Consider the following 26,175-nt stretch of genomic DNA (forward strand, 5'->3'; position numbering starts at 1 on the left):
TAAGCAAGTGACATTTTTAATCAAATATCGTCATATAAATGATATTTTTGATTCTATAAAGCTCGAGGATATTGAGGATAAAAGCATTTTAACCGAAGGTATTCATTAAATTACGCATTATATTACATTTATACCACAGACATTTTACAGACACCGATTTCTTTGAACCGTCAAGTATGATTTGCGAAGACAGATACGCGCATTATTCTCTAAAACCATAAAACAAGCCAGTCCATACAGACAACAATTCTGCACGGGATTTTCAATCTTCCTGTTCTGTATTAAAACTATATTGAATGCTTTAATTAAATTTGTATTACACTGCAATCCAAACCGAATGGATAGTGGACGTACATACATACGTATATAATTTGTGGCGGGCTTCCAAAATATAAAAGATATGTTAAGGAGATGACATTATCTTTTATATTAATTATAAAGATAAATATAAGTATAATTATAGCAGACTCTCTTTATATTACACAAAATTTACGGTTTACAGCGAAACGTTATATTCATTTCTTACAATGGTTTACAAAATGAGACTGCGATAAATGAAACATCAAAATAATACTTGTTTATGTCTTTTTCCTAAATTAATATAAATCTAGTCCACTGTGTTCTGAGGACATCGTCAATTAAAAAAATATCAAACCGTTTCAACGACCTACATACATCGTATAACAAAATATTGATAAAACAACTTCAAAGACCTTTTAAATTCTAGTATGAAAAATAGATTTAGTTTCGGGGACGAAAGCATGTTTTATTATTATTTTTAAGACGTTATGTTTTATAAACGCTAAGTGTTAATTCCACTATTAGAGATTTACGACGCTCTACATCACGATTGAACTTTAAAATAGTACTGTTTATGCAATTAAACCTACGAAATAAGATCACGAATGTTAAAAAAAGTTGAAACTGGCATCGGTTCGTCTGCGCGGTTGGTTTAATAAAATCACGAATGAGGTTGCACGTGCGTTGAAGGGCTTTGCAGTTGGGAATAGGTTGGCTGTGACGTTAGTATACCGAAATGCCAACGGCTATTTCTAGTCATACTTTCTACGGAACTTTTGCATTATTTAGTTTGAGTTTGGGAATATTAAGTGTATGTTATTAAAAAAGTGTATAATTATTGTTGTCATACCACTGTGGTGACTACCAATAATTATGTGTGTACAAATAAAAACTTTTATACCAAGGTAAAAGTTTATATTCGTATATAATCATGTTTCGAATTGAATTTGATATATAATATTATAGCAAGAATATAATTTCGTTTCGAAGCACCCAGATGTATTATTTTAACGATATTACATATAAAACTGAACTAAATATGGCACAATTAGCTGAAAGCCTCACGGACTTATTGAAGCACTCAACAGTAACAACCCTTGTGTGGGATAGACTTATATTTAGAGCCGGCCCTATGACGTCAATGCTGACATTTGGGTTCCGTACGTAATGGGTGAAATGTTACAAGACATACGGGTCACGCGACGTCAAAAAATATAAATGGATATATTGCATACAAAAAATGTCTCTGTTTTATGGTAGCACGACTTTTTTATACTAATTGGTTGACGGTGATTATTATAGCAGATAGCCATAAAAGAGTTTAGATATAACCCCAACCCACTCAGAAATGCTGGCCCCGATCCCACTTAGAATAAATGGTTTGCGGTGATGAAAAAATTATAGTTTGTATATGTAATGGTTGAATGAGATACAGACTTAAATCTTATTTACTCTGTAAGATTCTAAATTAATAAGTTAATTTTCTCATCGCTCATATTTACCATACATTGTCTGAAATACCTTTCTTCTAGACAGACCCGTGCACTATTTCAAATTGCATGTAACGTTATATTTCAGTCCATAAACCGAAACAAGGAAACGTTTAAAATTAGAATGTTAATAATATATAAGTATGAAATATTGTTATTATGACATGTGCACTTTACAATAAAGAAATAACGATACAGGAAGCAAAATTAGACATGTCCCAGACGGCCCAAATGCGTCAGCCCAAGATGAAATAAACGCTACGACCGTTTTATTATAAGTCATTGAACCCGACGTGAAATACACAGACAGGTGAAAAAACCCAATCAAATTAATTCCAAAAAAAAAAAAATTACTTTGGCATGGGTTAATACCGTGTTTTGCTTGGACGCGTTCAAAGACACGTTACTTTAAGGAAAAGTTTAATCAATATTATTTTTCTAAACAATTTTAAGACTGACAATTTATAAGTACTATCCATTTTGTAGTTTTAAACAAAAAGATAATAGTTTTGAATACGCCAAGCTCAATTAAAATAAATAGTAAATGATTAGGTGTATTTTTAGGATTTTCTTAAGAAATTAGACAAAAATATTTGTAATAAAGAATTTTACTTATACATGTTTCATTATATTATTATATGAATATATAATTGTAAATGGAAACCACTTCAAACGTTCAGATTGTTCTAGAACATAGAATAAAGTTCTTTGCCAATATTTCACTCGAACCACTAATATCAAGTTTATTAATATCGCAAAGCTAAATATAAAGACATCGAAATCTTTATTGATATGCATTTACATTATTCTTTTTAATGGTTTTATGCGATTTTACTTTGGCGATTAGGTTTAAAGTTCTGGTATGAAATCTTAAATATGAATGGAGTCCACAAATAAAAAAATTTGTACCAATCGTTGAAGAACAAACTTATGAAAATTGCGTAATAGGTTTCGTATATATGTTTCAGCAATCCTATTTTTATAAAATAAAAGGCTTAAAGTACGCATCTCATTCACTACACATATGTATAATACATATAATAGCCAGTCAATAGTGCCAGACTGTCTGATGCGCTGCACAAAAATAAAATCCTGGTCACATCGATTAGTTTATTTTTATATGATTTGGCAAAATAACATAGTCATATAAAATCTATCCCTTTCATTGTCAATATAAAAGAATAAGATGGAATGAAAGACTATGTAAGAGACATTGACGTCACATTATTTATTGAAATGATACATAGTTTAAGAGCATTTTGTATATTTAGTTTATATCACCAGCTAGATAAGTGTTGGATTTCAGTGTTTTTGTTTTGTTGGTAGTTCTAAATTTAAAAAGTGTTTTTGATATTATATGTTTTTAGTATGTTTTATTGATAAAAATTTTCTATGATAAAATCTAATCTTTTTGCTGCCCTACAAACTTTATCTCTCATCGTGGGCATAAAATTCGCTCAGATATTTTAATGATTAACCCGAATAAACAAAACGACAGGAGCATGAGGCAAAAATAAAATGATTAAACTAAGAGAAAGCCAAACTTCTAGCAAAACTCGCTACCTCCATTCGACTTTAGATGATCAAGGTTCTTTACCGATCATGTGTTTTATGAGAGACGGTGCTTGCTTGAAGTCCATTTTGAGCAAAGTTATTTGTGCAAAAACATTTATGTCTTTGTTGAAAACTCTTATCTGTTCTCTCAGTTTTACTATTTTATACTGCTGGCGTTACCCCTAAGTCATATTTCTGCAAGTCTCAAGTTGCCTTTAGTACACCCCACGCTTAAAATGAGCCCCACAGAAGTCCATCGGTGACTGTCTGTTTATTGCCATAACTGCTTTGATTCGCAATATTATGGAGTCCATTTTTGATAACTTATGTCCTCAGCTCAATGATCCAAAAAACTGATTACACCCTGATAGTATATGATGAAACAAACTTGTGTCTGAATTCGAAAGTATCGAATTTGGTTCGACTTTATGAATTCACAAAGACATATATTTGGGAGTTCATTGTAAAAAAAAGTCCATCAGTATTATCTTAAAGGTTTAACAACTTTCATTCGCTTTTCAAATCAAAGGAATTAAAATTCTCATCATCAAAATACACAGCGTAGTTAAGTTCTTTGGTCATTTACAGGGTAAGTCTAAATTAACGTCGGAGAAGCTGTGTTCAAAATATCTGACGCAGTACTTCAACAAACCACTCGTTTAAAGTGACTTAAATGGTCCATTGTCGATACTTCTCCTTACGGTTTGACACTTCTGCGTTGCGTAGAAATATCGTTTCATTTGCATTCTCTGCCGTACGTCATACGGAGATAGTTTTGACAATTTTTTAAGATTTAATACTAGCATTTGCAGATGACAATTTACCGCTGTGCGTTCTTCTTGAAATTCTTGTCTGACACAAGCAAAGCTTGCAATCTTTTGTTTGCGGTATTTTCAAACAGACATTATTTGTAAACCTTTAGGAATAGAGTACTGTCTACCAGATGTTGTGTAGTGATTGCTTATGCTTTGTTATAAATATATACAAGTATTTTCTTGAGAAAACAGACATTTCAAAAACAATTATACATACCTATATTTTGCACTGTATTACTTCTATCATTGACGTAGTTCTTTTATTTAAACCTATATTTAAACCAACAAACTATACGGTATAAACGTGAATAATTATTATTATTCTATGAGTATTATAGTGTGCCGTTAGAAATTGATTTTTATTACACACATATAAAGATTGGTGACACGTGATCCCATGAAGCAAAATTCTTATAAGTGAAAGCTGATACACTACTTTTAATATGAAAGATACATACTTCTAAGAAATAATCTGTTGCCATGGTGCCAGCAATTAAAAAAAACAACAGATAATTTATGGTCTTCATTTGCATCTAGATGAAAAAGTAAAAATATATACTAAGGCGGAAAAAATTACAACAAAAAAATAATAGATCCACTGTTGTCATTGTTATAAAAATTATAATTATACACATTATCATTATAATATAATCGTGTTGAAGGGCAGTTACAAAAATTACTGTAGTTTTAATTGCGACCACGTGTAAATTGAAACGAATCATTTATTTCCTTTCAAACAGCTATTTCCATTTCGTGACGTGAGCACATACGAACTACATAAACATTATGAATGTATTAAACATAATATTTTAGTATAGAAGGTACGGTGATGAAGTTAGTGAGTTTAAAATACGAAATTGTTTTTAATAGAACAATCTTTACTATTTTCAATATAAACGGAGAGTGACTTTAAAATAAGAAGGAATTTAAAAAGAACGAATCTACCGTGACGGTAATGAGATCTTATTGAAATAAATTTCAGGAAACTCATTTTTATTTATGGGTTTACCTGTTTGAGCGAATAATGAATTTTGATAGAGCTAGCAAAAAGTAAAGATATTTCTAGACTTCCAATCAAATTGTGAAATTCTTTCATCTGTTGCATAATTTTGGTAGCATACTTCAATAACTTAGACTTTTAACAAAATAACTTTTTTATATATAAACACAAAGAAAATTCTTATAGAATGTTGAATTTAATAATTGGAATAATTGTTATTATAATTTATTGAATTCAGTTGTTTTAATTTAATATTGTGACGAAGTGATGTTAAGGTAAAGTCGCAATTTCTATCCGCACTTTGCGATTCCTTTATCTTGATTAGTTGATACAGTTGTGCACATAAATGTTTAAGAGCATCATCCGGCATATTGCGGCAATCCATCACGAGTTAGACTCATAAAATGTCAGTGATTTGAGTGATATAAAAGTTTATGACGTGCCATATATAATTTTTATATTTTTTCTAATCTTTTTTTTTTCTTTAAGTGTTTAAAACAGCGTCTAACTGAAGACGATTGTTTAAGTGATGTCTGACCTTCACAGTATTTTAAAACATCTGTTTAAACGAGACAATGACGTTTCGTTTCTTTGGTTAAATTTATCCTTCCAACAAAAAAAAAACATTGATTTTGTTTTAATTGTATTGTAGTTACATTTCATACCTACCACTACCAATACCACTTTAATATCATATTTCATTATTCACATGGTTAAACACATATTATGCAATAACCGCAATACATTGCTCTCAAGTAGAATAAACGTAATATATAAATAACCACTAAATAGTAAAAAAAAAACACGACCCAAAGTAATTCGTGATAACGAAGACGTGATCAGTTTTACGTCAATGGTCATTGTTTTGGGTAACTGGACGTACGTAGTAACAAGATAATTAAAATGTATACAAGAATTATATAATGTTAGTTTGTTCGTAATCATGAATAATGTAGTTACTCCTATAACTAGTCATATTATTTTGATAAAATTCTTTACAAAATTTTATAATTAAAGAATTTTTTAAAAGCATATCTAATCCATTAGGTGCTCGAAAATCAATGAATCAAAGTCGGGTGAATTAAGCAGTTTTAAATATATTCATAATCAAGATATTCTGAGGTCAAGGTGTCTTTGAACGTTATGTCTTTCTGTCTCCGTGGTAACGTTAACAGTTAACACAAGTAAAAACTAATGTTATCGCAATATCAATACTATTGGTTAAATAACCTCACTTTAAAGGGATGCGAGATCATAATAAACCATATTTGGTTGTTTTTCTGTTCAGCAAACGAAAAATATTTTACTTACAAAACTAGATGTTTTACATAGATTAAACAATATTGCGGATGGATATGATATAATCATTTGATATTTGAATGATATGAAAATTAGACTGGTACGATAAACCATTTTTGGACCATATTTTATCAAGATCTGTTCGATAAGACGATATGTCCTTCCCGATGTATTTATTCCACTTTATGTTACTTTCAATAGACTACATGAAAAGACCACACGGGTTTTGTGAATGAAAATAAAATTAAATGGACCAATTCCATTTTTCCGCGAACTTGAGAATCAGGGCGCGTATTCAGTTACCTTTAATAATAACCTATTAAAAGAGGTCACCTACAAAGACTTTTGTTTATATTACACATTTCATCTTAGAGAGAAATTTATAAAAGATGTGATTAAATTTCTTTATTTTAATGAAAAATGAAAGAGTTTTTGAATTTGACTATATGATATGTCTTACTTTTGATATAATCAATTTGATTCATGATTTAAGTCATTTAAATAAAAGTTATCGATCAACAATGCTACCGTATAAGAGAGATGGAACCTCTTAGCATCCAGTGGATTCACCGTGTAGCTTGATCGCGTTGCAGGGAGAGGAGCTTCAACAGTGCCTGGGACTTGAGATCCAGGTGTAGGTTTAAGGGCGTTAAACGCTCACCTATCTAACGCGCGTTAAACGCTCACCTCCACCATCCAAGCTCCTCTCTCTACCAAATTTAAAAAGAACCTACTAGGGCTGCCTTCAAAATACGTTCCAAGAATGAATCGGTATTAGTTCTGGACAGGCCCAGGTCTTTTAGTAGGTTGTAGAGAGATTTTGCCGTTATACCTCTCGCTCCCATTTCTACTGCGTACAAATCCACGACCAACCTATTTCGAGTGAGAAGTTTGTGAGCTCGTAAAATTTATTTACCTTGATGGCATGGTCTTTGGGGATGTTGGTTTCCCTAGGAACCGTAAGCTCTACTATCACAACGCGCTTTAAAATTCGCGAATAAATAAATATGTCTGGTCTACAGGCCGACGCACAAATATCCTCTTAGATTTTGTATTGTTACTCATTATAGTCCAATCCGAAAGCGTTTTAAGGTTAGAGTAAGGCTTGACATTGAATTTCATAGCCCTAGTGACTTCTCTCGCAAACCTACTGATCCCTCGTTTGTGGTCATTTCCCTTTGCGCTCTGGCTACCAAAAGACTAACCGCTTCGCGTATGATTTCCAGAACCCTATCGTGACGACGCGGGTATTTACCGCTATCCAGGAGTATCTTATATCCCACCAGCAATGGTTAGCAGTCGCAACTGCCTTCCCTTCGTTATATGTAGTTGTAATTTATGTATTCCACCAATATGTTTGTTCTATCTGAACATTTTGTTTGTTTAAAAAATATTATACATATAATAATAAATGAATTGTTTTATAAAAGGATAACAAGTTAGAAGTTCCAGTGAAAATTACTGTAACATATACTTTGAAGGCATTACACGCTATACAAGTTTATTTCATTCTGTATGCTAGTTTAGAGACTAAAGGATCACTCTAATTTCAGTTGAAGACATTTTTTTACTTTTCCAGTACATTTCTGAAGACCGTCCGTTCAGATGATCTGTACTGCAGTGTTATTTCCAGTCGTAATGATTAGGAGCACTTTGATATAATAATATTATCTACGCAATACAAGGGAGTAGCGAAAGTAACAACGCAGTGACCCATTTCTTTTGAGGTTGATGGTTCTGTGGTGTGTATTGACGTCAATACAAATTTAGACTCAGATATTACGACGTCCATAATGATGGTAATATTACGTAATAAAATAATATGTAGTAGTTTTTTATGTGTTTTAATATTATATCTGAACGCTAGAATTATAGTTATAAATATTAAGTTGGTAATATCTTCGATTGGTTAATAAAGCTTCTTTCTTAAATATATTGACCTGTGTGATATATTTTAGTTATTCGGAAGAGATGATAACGATTTTATATATTATTAATAGTTTACGATTTTTATGTGTAAATATTGCATTTGGAGGATACTTTCCAAAAAGCTTTAAGGATATTTTTTGTTCTACAAATGTTTTAATTACATTTGGTCATGTTATGTTTTAATTACATTAAAAAGATATTAAAGTTTAACTGGAGGTATGAAGGGTGTTGATACTTTGAAACTTTTAACTTCTAAGAATTTACTTGAAAATGTACATTATATACTTGTATATTATATACATACATCGTATTGGTAAATGCATTTAGAACATTTTATAAACACAACACAGCGTATGTCATTGCTAGACTGAGACCCAAACATACATACATATCTATTATATATAACAACGTCTGGGTTATAATTACACGCTTTTGCAAAATATGCATTTGGCATAGGTTCAAACGTTCATATAGTTTGGTAGCCAAAACGAACGCTTCCGAAACAGAAAACGTCTAGCAATTCGAGAAATTATAGTAATCATTATAAGGAAGAGATTATTGATTTTATATAAGTGATTTCTGAAATTTCATTCGTGAGCGTTTGCCTTACATAAGTGATAAATATTAGTTATATTTTGCAACACTGATGTTTATTACTCCTAAAACCGGTTACCTCAATCAAAATTGTTTATTTCCAACAAAAGAGAAAATAATATAATAGTTTTATATTAAATAACAAAAACGTAGATGCTTACATTCTTTTTTCCTTGATTGTGACTAGTTTGTATATTCAGAAAAAATCTAGTGTTTCGTTTATAGGAAAAAAAATTGTGTCGTTAATCAAAGCTTATCGTTTCGCCAACATAATTCCAAGAACGTGTTAGACCATGTTGGGGTCAAGACTCGGATCCCAGTATGTTGCCCTTGGAGTTTTTGTGCTCAACACGGACTCAGCCGCGTCTATTACACCATAGAATAAACCGCGACATATTAAATTACTATTTACTTTATAATGAGATATGTAAGTAATTATATCCGTGTATAAAAGTGACACGACCACAACAAATGTCGTTATTACTTCAGTGAAAAATGTGGCAAAAATTAATCGAATGATTATTATTTAACAATTTAAAAAAATGCACTTTTTTTTAACTTAATTGAATGCATATGTATATTATAATTCACTTATCAAATAACTGTAATTTTATTAATATATATATATATATATATATATCGTAAAATTTCTGTTATAAGTTTTTTAAGTTTTAAAGATTTGCATAGATTTTAAATAGTCAGTTAAAAGTCAATGTGACATAAATAAAAATAACAGTTTAGTTTGCTTCACCCTTTACGAATAAAATCATTTTAAGTTTGCATTATACTAAATAACTTTTTTATTGATAACTAAATCGTTGTATACCCAGATTTGTTTTTACAAAGTTACTGTTAGTTTTATTGATATTATTAATTAAAAGGATGAAGTATTATAAACCATATAATAATTGAAGCACAGAGGATCGAAACCAATTGCAATAAGTAAATGTGTCTTGTTATGTTAGATTATGGATAGGTTAAAATAAAAAAAAACAATGATAGGAGTTGAGTGAAAGAATCTACGAAATACTTGATGCTTAGTAGACAAAAAATTACGCATAAAAATAATTTGCGACCCAAAATACGACCAAAGAAAAGCCTATAATGATAATATAATTAATCGACCTAGAAATATTGAGGACACATTCAAAATGTATTATAATGGCGAATATTAACACGTATTAGCTTCGTGACACAGGATAAGTTATGCAATGAAGCTGTTAACGAAGAATGTTGAAGGCTTTACGGCCTACTAACACTTGTACTGTTATAAAAAATCTTGATACGATAACATTATAAATAAATTAGGCGTATCCTATGATTTCCCTATCCCCTAATATCTTCCTGACAGGTATTTTTTTTTCTCTTTCAACCTTATATCTGTTTTATTTTCGACAATCGTTGTGTAATCTGATATGATAATATTTGACACGTATTATTGGGGCCATAATCTTGACCGACTAACATTTGAATTGGCTAGATTGTTTAAATACTAAATATATTAAAAAAAAAAAAAAATCGTAGAAAATAGAAAATGCGGAGGTAGTTAGCTCCAGCTGTTAGCAATCTGCTGCACATAAAGAATTTTCTTAGTAATTTGGTTATTTTTTTTCTGTACTCTCGTAATAAATCTTTAATCCTTTATATTATTGTATATTATTTTTGATCCTCTACAATAACATAAAAATGTTGTATTTTTAAATATGTGCAACTCAAACTCAAAAATCTTATATTTAGTGAAACGCTCTATTGTGTAATTTGACCCGTATACTATTAATTAATTTTATGTTCGCATAGACATATTAACTCAAATACTTAAGTTAATCGTAAAAGTTTCAACCTATTTTCTCCATTTCGATAATTAGTAGGAACCTAGTAGATAACTACTCTCCGCATAAAACACGGGATTGTCTAGATTATACAAATAAAATATTATAATTAATTAAAACATTAAAAAAAAAAAAAGCAAAATGTGTTATAATATAAGATATATGAATAAAACCACGTTTACATTTTTATTTATTATTTCCACTAAGAATAATTTGTATTTAACCATCGCTGTTATTTTGTTATGCGATGTATAATAAATTAAACATTTATGTCTCTGTCAAAATATATTTTCCTGTTATTAACTTGATTAATTCATAAAAAAGGTACGTAATATCTTATCTGTTATAAGTGCGAAAATTTTTTTTCCACTATCAAGTTTTTCCATCCATCAAACAACTCATGATCGATCGATATTTTTATTTGCTGTTTTGTTTTTTGGATTAAGATTAAATTACGTACAAGATTTTATTACACCAATTCCTCCTTATCTGAATAAATACAAGGAAAAAAACAAATGGACAAATAAATCTCATACGTATTTGGCGTAAGTCTAAAGAAGTGACTAACCGTAAAAAAAATACAAATCTATTATACATGAATGACGGAACCTAACCACTGCTATATACTCGTACAACAATGTTCAGCCTTGTACATACTTATTCATGTAAGACTTTAATCTTCTTAGAAGCGAGATAATATCATCACATGCCGGTTGCAGTCAATGAATCATGATAAAAGTTACGCTTTGATTTACAACGTAGCGTTTTACTGTTTATTATTTATAATTATTAGCGGTGTGTATTATTAATGAGGATTTATGCAACGAAATAATACGTATCAGGACTAGTAAAAGACTGTGTATGTAGTGTATTTAAGATTATTCCAGCATTAAGCCATTTATATAACACTGAAAACCAAATGTCGAACAAATATTCCCTGTTAGTGCAACTGTAGAACTCTACAACCTTCCAAGACAATTTTTTTTTACCTTCTAACAATTTTTACCTTCTAATTTTTTAGTCTTATCCAACTTTTAAACTGGGTTCATACATTATTAAATAATAATGTTACTATATATAGTATGGCATGTTTCTTTCCACCAAGAATATGTTATATTTATTTACACTGTCAAATTTATAATTTAAAAGTTTAGTCACGCTTTGATAATCAACTTAATTAATTGCATAACACTTAATTACGTCTTTTATACACATTGAAATTGGCAATATTTGTATCATTACGTAAGTTATTGCTAGTGAGCTTTTGTGGGATTTAAATTTATTGTAATGGCATTCAAATAAATAATCAATAAAGACAAATTAAATGATGTTTCCTAAACACAATATACTATATACTATACTGACGTAATGGGTGAGTACACAAACTCAATTCTCACTGTTTCACCATAATCGTTCTGAAGTAGAAAATCCAATGAGTCACAATGAATTCTCGCTCCCCATAGCTGAAATGAAAGTTTGACGTCATGTCTATAATGTTATATTTTTATGTCCCTTAATCGTTGGATACTGACGTTTGCAGTCATAACAATTACTACAGAAGTAATTATTGTTTTGAATAATATATTTGTATTTTCCATCAATAGATATATTACGTACTTCATAAAGTTCTTGCATTCATGAAAACTGACTTCGATGAGTAATTTTAGATGAAAAACATTTCCAACTACACAATAATGAGAAGTGTCATCTCATTAGATAAATTTATTCCATACATGGGAGAAATCTCATATTATTTTTAATTAATTTATTGTAGAAAAAACCAGTCATATTTGCATTACAATGATATACAGTAAATACAAGAGAGTAAACAGGGAATTCAATTTCAACATCATTCGCTCTGAAAAACCCAAAACAAATATAGCTATAGGAAATGTAGTTTTCCTTCACTAACAAACACAAATTTTTCACTGTTCGGTTTATTTGCTTTTGTAAACTATCAAAATATTTAATTTTATAAAAGAATTAAATTCACATTGTCATGTAAATATATATAGGTAGAAATATCATATCATTACATGAAATTGCTGATACTTTATTGAAACAATTTAACCACGTTAGGTACACAATATCGAATGACGTGTCTGAAACATTTTAGATATAACCAACTAGTCATGCAAATTAGGTTACCTACATATAATATGAAACACATCTCTATCTTAAGCGTAAAGTTAATAATGCATTAGACAGAACACTATATTTTTTTAAAGTTTGTAATAAAATATGTTATGCCACCAATATTTTTTACACATTACATAACATTTAACATATTACGCACAGAAGTAAATTTTCCATGCTTGTTATTTTTTTTTGTTGACATGTCTACGAGAGCATTCCATCTATGGCAAAACGTCACGTGTTGAGTCGAATCACTCGGAAGAGGCGTGCTAATGTTAGTTAATTTTTATTCTGTCAAAGATATTTGTCTGCTTCTTCTACTAATAAATTCTTTGGTCACATGACACTTATTCGATGCGATCGTAAAATTAGATTGCCTATTTCATTTGTACTTAGTTTTCAAACAAACGCTATCAATATTATTATCACTTGATAAGCTAGTTATATAATAATTTAGGTTAAGGATGAATATCGGGGGAATTTTATTAATTGCGAGCTATAAATTGTTATGATTTCCTTATTTTCAACATAAGTAATATATAACTCGGTTATATGTTTTATATTTTTAATTCCTTTCAATAATCATTAGTCTTTTATTTCTGCAAATACTAAAAGAAACAATCAGTTATAATTATGTCTAAACATATTTGTCCCCATAACATAACAAATACTAGGCTGATCTGACATTATTATTTTAGTAAAAGTTTTAAGATTAGGATTGCCTAAATACATAACATTAAGTTATCGTCTTAAGGCTATAAATATTAAATAATAAATACCTAGAAATAGAAAGACTTGCCTTATTTAAAATAAGATATTCTCTTTTGTCATATTAATATAGAACGAATGAATCGAGATGGAAAGTCCTGTCAATCGAGTTGATTAAAATAAAGTGAATCTGCTTCTTCGTAGATTATTTGAAATTAAAATTGTCAGATAACTTGCTGTCACGTACTTTATGTATTTTTTCCTTTTCTGACATATATTTATGATTATTGCATATACATAGCTAGTAAGATTAATTAATATTAAGTGGATATTATAAGGAATATTAATAGTTTACAATAAGTGCAAATAATATTCTATTTAAGTGATGAATGCGTTACGTATATGTTTTTTGAGAATATTCATATTGGAGCGGTTTAAATTATGATTATATAACTTTTATATAGGGTTTTCCATTAAGTGCGCTTAATCTTTGAAATGCAAAAAAAAATACATGTAGGAAAGATATTTGCGAATTTTTTTTTTATTTGGAAGGTCTATCGACCCCATTATGTATGGAATATGACATCATTCAAATGACCGCCACGGCTTCGGTTGGTGGCGCGCACACGAAAGGTCCAATTTTCGATGACTCTGGCGCACAAATCGGGCTGTATTTGATCGATGGCGTGGCGTATGTTGACTTTGAGGGCATCGGTGGTTTGCGGCTTGTTGGCATAGACCTGCGACTTAAGAAAACCCCACAAGAAAAAGTCCAGCGGGGTCAAATCGCACGATCTCGGTGGCCAGTTCACGTCGCCTCCGCGCGAGATGACCATGTCCAGAAATTGCTCGTGCAGAACTTCCATCGTAGCGTGTGCTGTGTGGCACGTAGCGCCGTCCTGTTGAAACCACATGTTGTCCAGATCCATATTCTCGATTTCAGGCCAAAAGAAGTTGGTTATCATCGACCGGTATCGCTCACCATTGACGGTGACGGCCACACCATTATCGTTTTCGAAAAAATACGGACCAATCACGCCTCCGGCCCAAAATCCGCACCAAACAGTCACTTTCTGCGGGTGCATTGCCACTTGGTGAACCTCGTGTGGATTGGTCTCGTCCCAAATACGGCAATTTTGCTTGTTGACATAGCCATTCATCCAAAAATGCGCCTCGTCGCTGAAGATGATTTTTTTGCCAAAATCGGCGTCAACTTCCAACTGCTCTAATGCCCAGTCAAGCGAACACACGGCGCTGTCTATGGTCATTAACCTTGAGCTCTTGGGTCAGCTGGATCTTGTACGGGTGCAGGCTCAAGTCACAACGCAAAATTCGCCAAGTTGTCGTCTGCGAAAGGCCGAGTTCCTGTGCGCGACGCGGAATTGACTGCCGCGGGTTTTCGAGGACACTGTCGCGCACAGCGGCGATATTCTCGGCAGATCTCGCGTTACGTTGACGCACGGGAACCGGCTGATTGTTAACTGACCCGGTTGACTCGAATTTGTCCACCAATCGACGGATAGTCGACTCGGCAGGACGATCATCGCGACCGTAAAACGGGCGAAGTGCGCGGAACGTTGCTCGAACTGAAGACCCATTTTCATAAAACAATTTTATGCTTTGCACGTGCTGCTCGACACTGTAACCTGCCATGGTGGTTTGGGAGGATGAATATAACACACTGCATTTGACAGCTGTCACTCAAACAACATGGCCGCAATCAGCTGTCAAAGTTCAAGCGTCCCTATTGGAAAACCCCATATATGACTATATCACAATAAACCTTAACATATGTACCGTTAATAATAAATTAACTTTTTTATTAACGTTTTTTGTGACTAACCAGCGTTTAATTATTTCTTCTTTTATCGTTGTATTGATTTGTGTTTCCCGAAAGACGTAGGTAGTTAGTAAAAACATTCTCACCACGATTCTATGTATCATTCTTACTTCACATTCGATCGAGACACTTGAAGATATCAATATTGATTTCCATCATCGAATATCGTATTAGTTCTATTAGATCTTAATAGTATAAATATAGAGTTTAAAATTTATCAATGATCGTTCTATGTGGGCCACAGTATTGGATGACGTAGCTCTACCTTGGCACACTTGATTTTGTTAGTGCAGCATAAAACGGCGCTTTTATTCGTTGCTCGCTGAAAAGTAATTAACTTTTAAAGAGCGCTACAACGCTTGATTTACAATATACCAAATGGCCCATTTGCAGCCGGATATCTTACAGCTGTTTCATATTCCTACTGTTTAATAACAAAGGGCGAGATAATTTAAAATATAAATATCACTAATATTGTGTAATAGTATAATATATGGAATTTCTGTAGATGCAGTGCATATAATCGCAGAAAGGACGAACCAGATAGTAATCTCAAATGTTTTCCATTTATATCACTACGTTATTTGTACTTGACATATAATTTTCTAGAAAATCTAATCCAACAATTATGAAACCACACAGTGCCTTGAAATGCAATACACTCGCGCTCGTCTTTGTAAGGATAAGTCATGCACTGATTCTCTTAATGTGTACTTCGTGACAAAATACCATTCGTAACTAATATATGAATGCTAGTGCATTTGCTCGTGTATATTTCATTCCTGTGGTAGGTAAAATGAATTAGGAGAATAATAGAGTAGGTATTACCGATTAGAGAATAAGAAAAAGTACCTAGTATTTCCTTCAAATGATTTTAATTTAGGGTAAAACAAACTTTCCTGAATGTATACAAATTTAAATTACTGTAAGAATTTGTATAAAGCACATATAATTTATATCAATCATACATTTTTAATACAATTGTAGAAGTAATCACGCTTTATTGTTGTGGGTTGGCTTGCTTTAGGCACAAACATTCCAGTTGCTTGGAGTATTATGAAAAGTTGTCTTAAGACAGAGAACTGGCGCGATCGACAGTTTTCTTCGCCATGACATTATTGCATGAATTGCTATCGCATTTAAAATACGCTACTAATAAACTTAAATCGAGGCGTTTCTCAAGGGGAGAATTCAAAATCTCGAGGTCGATTTGCTGTGGAAAGTGTAAACATTCAATGCAACTGCACCTTATATTGCTTTATATAGTTCAAGGCAAATGTGATGCATGTCATACATTGTTTTGTTTACGTACTTGCCATGTAAGCTTATATTTCCTATTAACCATTGGTTTTGTAATAATTTTACTTTTACAATTCAACTGATTGAGTAACACTTGTATTTTCGCACTAACTCAATAGACTGTATACTGGGAATCAAACTGGATCCTAACTCAGACATACCTAGTACAATCAAGAGTCACCTACCGTTACCTCCAACAATTTATAATATTGTAAACTTTACGCATGGTTTAATTTAACATCCGCTATACGTATTGACCTCATAATCGTTCCCGTCTGCTCGGCGCCAGGCCCTTGCTGTAACGGAAATCAAAACGAGTATGGGCGAAACACCTTATAGAGGTGCATGTCCGTAGGACAAAAATAACACGAGTTCTTGTATTGAAAACAGTTTTTAATAAACAGTTCGTCTATTTCAATAACTATTGGATGATCAGCAGTATAGTATAGACTTAGATCACGTCTTGAGCACTGTTGTGATGAAACCTTGGCCTTGTGCTAATGTTTGAGAACTTCTTAACAATATAAAATACTGAAATTTCCGCATCTACTAAGGTCAGTCACTACTTATTTAAGAAATCCTAGATGGCTGGTTTCATATTGTCATCTAGGAGCCTATAGGGTTAGCAGACTTTCTTGGGCTGTTTGAGAAGATGTATTACCTATATTACAACGGATTATCAATGTCGAGTTTTCTGAAGCGCCTTCTTTTGTGAAGTATTGCAATACTAAACAATAGTTATGTTTAGAACACACAAATAGTAAATAATTTTCTTGTCCCAAAATCTGCTTAAAGTTCATAAGGTTTTTCCTTCGGTATCATCCTCACTGTTTTTTTCAAATATATAGTAAAGGCTAGTCCGCAGTGTTTCTAGACTACCAATAACCGATTTTTCTCAATTAGTTTTGTCTGAGAATATATTTGGAGGCTGTATCTTGTCATTACGACTTTATTCAGAAGGTTGTCTAGAAATATTTCATAATGGTCTTCATATTTTTGTTCTTCTTTAAAATGAGGCACTTTTAGTGTTTAAATGTTTAAAATACTTTGTATATGCTCAATTTATTTTGGGTAATTTCAAAACTGTAGGTAAAATTCAACAAAGAAAATGTAGCTAAATTATATTACAGGGCGAGTCCGACACATATAAAACCTCTTTGAATATTTAAAAGCCGATCTAGGATGGAGGGTAATCGATACCCAGACATGCAGTGTATTCATTTTCTGTACTTGTTTTAAAACGTAGGCTGTTTTTTTTCTGTAGCCCAATTCATAGACCCGCGAAAAATATTTATTTTCGACAGTTATAGAATATAAACAAAGAAAAATTTTGTTCTGATATGCATCATTAATAAAGGTAAACGACCTCTAAACCTAAATCAATTAAATCCTATAAACAATACATTGATCTTTTCTAATTTAAAGAATATCAAATAACCTCCGAAAATTAGCAGATTAAATGGTATTCGATCCACTTATCAGTTGGAATTCGAGATAACAAGAGATTGAAATAATTATTTTATAATTTTCGAATGTCGTGTAATATATATTTATTATTTAATACATATAACACTTAAATATTTAAAAAAATACATTTTTTTATTAACTATCGTCTAAAATAATATAAATAGTTATCGATTCTTGAGTCACTCCACTAAAATAGAAAGCTTTATAACCATTTAGGTGCGTACACTTAGCAAGTTAATACCAATCTATTTTAAAGATGCGTGCCTCGCAGATCGTTCCTCTGGTTACTTGGTCTTTATTTAGAGATATTTGAGTTCAAACAAATAGTAAGAAACCAGAATAAAATTTATATTGAAACTAGTTTCTTCTCTTAGCTTCGTTTACTTGTAATTCTTATGTCATCCGTGTTTCACATTAGTCGATGTCGCTAAATATCAGAATGCTTACATTATCATGTGCCTACATGTTTTTATGTTTAAAATTTGACTACAAATTATCTAACGAGTTAGTACAAGGAAAAACAAACCACAAGTCATTTAAGTGTTTCTACAGGTTTAAATGATAAAGGTTTTTGCTTTAAATTCTATATTCCAAGAAGCCGGCACTAGCGATTTATCTAGGACTCTGGTGGGTTATTGTCTCGTATAGGCAACGTGTGCTTAAACATTACGATAGGTCTGTTAATATATGTAAGTGTATGAACACGACATTTATAATGTTAATTAATTTTAAATAAATTTGCATTCAGCTCTGTATTAATTTTAATCTTTAATTAAATCTGCCTTACCTTATTATATTTAAGTTAGTTTTTTACATATACATTTCTCGTCTGTAAATCGCTAAATTTATTGTTTTACGATCAGATTAGCTATATATGAGTAAAAGAGTAACAAATACTTACAAATCCTCGAGTTTTTCATACGACTTATACCAACAATGCCCTAGTTGCTTAGTTGACGGGTACGTATACATTATATTTTCTTGATAACCGCTTTATTTGTTCAGCAAACCAGGTTCCTGAAATAAGGTTGATAGTATACTAGTTTGGAGTCAATGCCCTCACACTCTAAGTAATCGCTCATGTGATTAGAAATACTTATTAAAATTGTCTTATATCTATTTAATTATATGTGGCATAAATTTCTCATTATGCCTCTATAATGGAAGAACTTTAGAAAATAGCGAAAATTATAACACGTTTATTCGTTAATACTAATACATTACACTCATATATTATAAACAGTGTATGTACATACATTATATACAAATCGTAATCCTGTAATATTTCGTGTAATATTCCAGTATAGAGAAAATTACTTGTGTTGTCTACATTTATATTTGCATTTCCGCCTTTTTAAACTAACCACTCCTAAAACCAAATGGGGTCTCTCGATATTCAATGTTTTGTAAATTTATGTGACCTGATATCCCCCACCCTCGGTTATGACCATAGAATCCCATTAGTAATGATAACAAAATAAGATATCAAGTTACAAAAACACATAAAATCTAATAAAAATAAGTGTTTTTTCCATAACGTAGGGCACTTAAAGGTTATAAAATCCATTGGTATTTAATTCGGGATATAAATACGTATCATTATTTAAATAAATTAACTTTATTGTAAGTGATAGTTATAAAATATTGAATGAAATTTTGTGGGAGAGAAATCTAAGTAACTTCCTTCCATATCCAATTCTTGTATACTTGTTTTATGGATAAATAAATGTTATCGCCCCGGTTTTCCCAAAGTCATAGATAGTACGTATAAAAGTGTATCGTAATTAACGTTTATGTACGATTTTGAGGTATGAAGTTTATAGAATGACATAGAAACTTGGTTTGAAATTCGTTTCATCATGTAGATATACAATAATTTAAAACACTTAGCATCTGGAAAACTTACTTTCATTTAAACGTTTAAAAAATTTGAATATTGTGCTTTATACTATTTAATTATCTTTCTTTTATTAAAAAAAATATGATTTCAACATATTCTAACATTTATAAAAATATATACGTATGATTTGTTGTGAAATTCGTCAAGTTTAAGTTTGAAAGGTAGCCACTTTCACTTACTACTTGGCCAACTTAGCATTTAAGTGTTACTTGATAAAGCCCGTTAGTGACTATGAATTACTAAAAATTTTAAAATACAATTTTTTTTCCTTTTATTCTATCACTCGTTTCAGTAATAAGTCTAGTGAAACTACAGATATCTTGAATTATCGGTATTATGATGAGTCAAAATCTTAGGGTATTTGTGTAGCTATTTACCGTGACTTCACCCATGTTTTAAATGTCATCCCTGTACTTGGAATGATATAAGATCAAAAGCCATACACACAGATATACATTTAGATAATCGTAGGTACACACATATGTGCTCGTATGTATGTATGTTTTTTTATTTTAACTTTTTTTTATTTTTTTTATTTTAACTTTTTTTTATTTTATAACCATCACCTTTTTAAAATTTATGATGTAATGTACAAAAAAAATCTTGAACTGTATATTTTTTTATTTAACATTAAAATTTTGATAGATTACTTTCCACATATAGAAGTATATGTTATATATAGCGTAACTGTGACTATGAAAAACATGTTACTTACGAACGTGCTCAGAACTAGATCTATACGTTTCATATTATGAAAATATGGTTTAAAGTCACGCGTTACAGTTAACACTGATAGGAGTGTGCCTGATATTACTAGAATATCCATGTAATTCTTTTTTCAAAAAATACGTAAAAAGGTCGAAATCATAGGACCACAAAAACCAAGCTTTGGACAAGAATAAAAGTTATTGAAGTATTTTAAAATTGCAATAATATTAGATTGGTTACTGAAACAATTTACGAATTGTTCTAGAAAATCCAGATTGAATTTGATTGATTGATTCAGTGAAAAGATAAAAAACTATGATTAGACGAATTGAACCTTCCCCTTTTCGATAAATTGTCTTCCGCTTTGCTATACAATTGTTTCTGGTCTATTTACGAAAGCGTGTCGTATTTAAGAGACTAGACGGCGAGTGACACAAAACTAGAGTAGAGCGGAAACTAAACGAAAGTTCACTTTCAATTCTAAATATAGACATATGTCGCTGGTCACGATTCCTTCTTAACATTTTAAGAGTCCCAAAGAATAAGTAATAAGCCAATGGCTTCTATTAATAATAATTTAGAAAGTTATAAATCATTTACCAGCACTAATCTTGATACCAACGGTGATTACCTGGAATACCCCATCAGGTATCGATTTATGTAAAGTAAGAGAAAGCTTAAATGTAAAGCGCTTTAATCTGTATTTGAATAAGTTTATCTATGGAGCGCTGTAGCGCTTTATGTCTTGTCGTGTAAAGTCGATTCCACTGTACACTGTACTGCCTTTTGTGGAAAAGGGTTACACGTGGATTGATAAATCGTCAATCAAGCATATATGAAGGCTAGACGGCGCCAATATTTATATTACACATGTATAATAGATCGCTGCGTTTTGTATATATTTTTTAATGAGAATGTGATAAGACACATTTGATTGAAAAGACCTTATATGACGTTCTGTATTACAGCACGAATATTAATTATTCATCAAATAAATATCGTGGTTAAAGCGTTTTTCAAGCTAAGAATCTAAAGAATTTGTTGATTATGAGATAAACAGCTGCGTTTTTAAATTACGTCTTATAATTATAACGTTGCAGGAAATATTACGCAAGTTACATAATACGAGTTCCGTATAATGAGATTTATTTGTAACAGTTTACGATTACGAAACATATTTTGTAGGGCCCGCTTGAAAAGGATTTGTTTTTATTTTCTTTCATAGGAAAACAACATATATTTGGGTTTTCCATTTGCGAAAACAAATCTTGTCGATTACTCAAAACACGACACAACAGATATACCAACATTTTTTAAAACTTTTTGTATTAGTTACGATGAATGTACGAGCATGTATGTGTGTATAATTACTAGTTTTTCAAGGAACTAATTACATTGTCATACCTATGCGTCATACAGAAATAAAATAAAGAGGTCTAATTGCATGAATTTTGGTAAAAACATTGTGTTTAATGACTTTAATTGCAGTATTTTTGTAATTATTTCATTCGTGATTCATGTTATTACGTATAATTCCCAACTTAATAACGAAAAAATGTCTCTTATTCGCCGTATGCTATTATTAGGAGCAATAACCTTACTCCTGATCCACTCATGGCGGCCGATGCACTTGCTTACTACACCTGATACTAGGAATCCTATTACAGTTTGAAGCACTAAGTAGTTTAACATGTATTTTTATACAATCAATTAAAAAACAATAATATTTTTATAATTTATGTCTGTTAAATAAACAATTAATTGGAAGTTATCTGATTAAATTAAATTTGAATTATTTTTTCATGTTTCATAAGCGAGAATATTCATATTATTTTAAAATTATATCCTGAGATATTCGCATTTAAATCTTTTCCTGTTCCAAGAATCGGGAACCTAGTTTTTATGTACCTATTACTAAATGGATTTTCATATATATTGTTACAATAAAACCAGAAATTTCTTCTTCAAATTCCAAGTATTTCCGTTTAGTTGTTCGTATTCTCAATATCTATAATAATCTCCAATATAACTTATTAAGTTTTTTTTGTGTCTTTTGTCTGTTATCTTCGTTACCTTATTGTAATCAGGATTAGAAGCAATAATGAGATAAAATCGAGGAAGCAAATCCTAGTTGTTGTTTTATAATGCCATATTCAATACTCTTTCATAGTATTAAGAAAGCTAAACCAGTTATTAGTGCTGCCAATTACAATACCGATTGCTCATAAAATTGGTTTATTTCAATGTTTTAATTTTTTTTATGTGATTTTCTTTTCCTATTTCCTATAATAGAATCGTAAATATTTATGTGAATAATCTTTACACTCCCAGTGATATAGTAAATATAAAATGTCCATTGTATCAAAAAATATTATTTTTTCTTATGTATTATTACGTCAGCTTTCCTTATGTGATGGTAAATAACCTCGAAATGATGATAAAATGATACAATACATTAAAGCAAAAAATCTAATAGATGTTTTGTTTAAAATATTATTTCCTTATAGGCAACTATTTTAAAAGTTAAATATGCTTTTGTGAACATATTTCGATTTGGCTGTTCGCATTGTTTCCGTGATCGATTAGTAAGGACGTCTTACAATTGCTTCAAAGTGGTACTCATATGGGCAACCAGAGTGAAGCGGTTATGCATTCCGATATGACATACTGGTCGTATAGAATGATGGAACATTTGTTTTAAATGATTAGGTATAACCATTCTTATTAGTTTAAAATCGAAAAAAAGGGAAAAATAAACTGCTATCAAAACCACTTCATCATAATTTGCATGACGCAAAAACAACAATATATTTAAGTATCATGGCAAGATTATAATTTATTTATATTTTGATGAATTGTAAATAAAAATGTATATAATAAATTTAATGAAATATTGCATGGAAGATAAAACATTGTTGCCAAATATAATATTCAAAAATGTTACCATACTAAAGTTATCCAATTATTTGAATTAATAAATACTTTTATCTTTTCAGATGCCCCGAATGATGCGAATTACATGATCGGTGGTGTGGTTATAGCCATGGCCCTCGTTGGCCTTATCATAGTGCTGCTGGCTTTAACTATCAAGTAAGTACAATAACAGTAGCCTCAGCATTATTTTATTAAACACATGGGTTGATTTGCAGGTATATATATTTTTATTTTATGACCACTTTGAATGATAATCTGACTGTTATGTTGGCTATAAGACTTTGACTGTTATAAAAGGAGCAGTAAATGTTGATCTCTGAGCACCACTTCGGTTTTACGAGTATCCAATTCGGTTTCCAGTTAGTAGTTCACTGTATATTGTACTTTATATAATATATTAGGCAACCGGCCATAAACCAAAAAGCTTTTGAATCTGCATCGGTTCACGTAAAAGCAAAGATGTTCTTGAATCATCGTTCGCCAGTAAATAGTGTTTTGTAATATTTATCACATACTGTTTGCATCGCGTTTGAGTATGCGTGTAATTTTTTAATCTCTAATGATTCTCATATTACCAAATAGTTAGTTAATTATCAATTCAATCATATAATTTTCACAAATTATGCGTTTCTATCACAAACATCAACATTATATCATTCAAAAACAAAGACAGAATTGAAACCTTTATAAATATTTATTGTGGTTTAATCAAAGTTCTGCCGTAAAATAATTATTCCTGATATTTTAAATGCGTCTTGGAATTATTTTGTTGGCTCATTGTCAAGAAACTCTGCATTCCCAGTCGATCCGTAATCTTCGTCTGTTTGAAAATCATGCATGAGCACTAATTGCTTCTGGATGTCATAAGATGTTTTATCTATAGATCTGCACTTTATTTTAAACAGCTGGCTGTAGAAATACATAGAAACGTATAAGCATTGTATACAATTATTATTTTATTAGCTGATTTCAGTTGTATTCAAACCACAATTACCCAACATCAGGTGATGTAATTGCCAAAGTAGAACCCGTCTAACGCATAAAACAATTCCACTAATCTTAAGTCCAAGGCAATAGAACGGCCAATAGATGCATGTATGTTCAAGGATTTAAACAATGTATTTTCTTAATTCCTTTCTACTATACAAATGATTACTCATATCTATAATGCTTTTAAGTAATATTGACAGTATTAGTAACAAAAAAATATTGGTTGTTTTTATTAAAATATTACAAGATCTTACCTTCCTTCACATTTGTAATAACAATAGAAATTAAATGATAATTTCCCTAATGTAATTTTGAATCATTAATATACCTTTTACTTGGATAAAGAAGCTTAATCCAATAATAGTACAGAAGCCATAATATGAAACTTTTTTAGTTTCCATTGAAACAATCATATTTGAGGGTAGGTGTAAGTTGTTTGGTTACTGCATACTGATGTTATGTTTTTATATATAACGCATTTGTGGTCGGGATAGACGCTTCATAGTTTATTAATTTATAATTTATGTGTACATAGTAATTGTTAATATTTCATGATGAAATTCATAAGTGCGATAAAACTTTCTTTCTTGAGAGTTTTAAAAAAGCTGTAAGTAATCTCGTTAATTTTATTTTCTGTAACGTGTCAATTGTATTACTCGAAGCGATAATATTTTTAAGTTCATATATGTAAATGTAAATAAAAATTCTCAAATTATAACCATATAGCGTCCAATACTACTGTTTATTCTTTCGACAAAGTAATGTTTAGTGTTACCTATATGGGGAGTGTAAATAACACTAAATAAGTAGTTGCTCGTGTAACAGGATACTATTATATGCTTTTTTGTATTCTGATTAACAAATATTTGAGTAGTTTTTATTGTAATATATTTATCAGTATTAAATAAACAATGATTTTGAATCTCTTGATTTCTTAACCTTGCTTGGGGAACATCATTTTCGTAAGTCCGGATCAATCTAGTATACATGAGTCTATTTTAGATCAATGCTCCTTCTCCAACTTTGAATTCCAACAAGGAATTAAACACCATATAAAAAAAAATCTACGGTTATTTTCATTAACTTTGCCGCGGTCAATGACCGTGTAGAATATTCTTTGGAATATTCCAACAGATTGTGTCTTTCTATCAGAATCAATTATGAGTACGGCCGTTTGTTATATTATACGCTTTATTGTTCCCGATCGTCATCAAGGGCAAATATTACCCACGGCTGTAATAGCCATTAAATATTAAGCTCAATTCACACGGACGTCAGTAGATTACCAGTAATTAAAGCGTGTTATACAATAATTTACCAAGGTCTATCGGGTCAAACTTGGATGCTTGCCAATTCTCTTGTCTGGACATCGTAGTTCAACTG

General features: G+C 30.9%; 1 protein-coding gene across 4 annotated transcripts in view; it reads left to right on the forward strand.

Annotated features, from left to right (window-relative positions):
- LOC116767120 (uncharacterized) overlaps nt 1-26,175 on the forward strand; it is a 103,234-nt gene that overhangs the window by 70,024 nt on the left and 7,035 nt on the right. For all 4 annotated transcript variants that reach the window (XM_032657298.2, XM_032657299.2, XM_032657300.2 and 1 more), the window contains one exon: nt 23,865-23,958. In XM_032657298.2, coding sequence (XP_032513189.1) covers nt 23,865-23,958 — 94 coding nt within the window. The remainder of the gene's footprint in view (nt 1-23,864; nt 23,959-26,175) is intronic.

This window comes from Danaus plexippus, chromosome 10, assembly GCF_018135715.1.
Source record: "Danaus plexippus chromosome 10, MEX_DaPlex, whole genome shotgun sequence".
Taxonomy (NCBI): Eukaryota; Metazoa; Arthropoda; class Insecta; order Lepidoptera; family Nymphalidae; genus Danaus; species Danaus plexippus.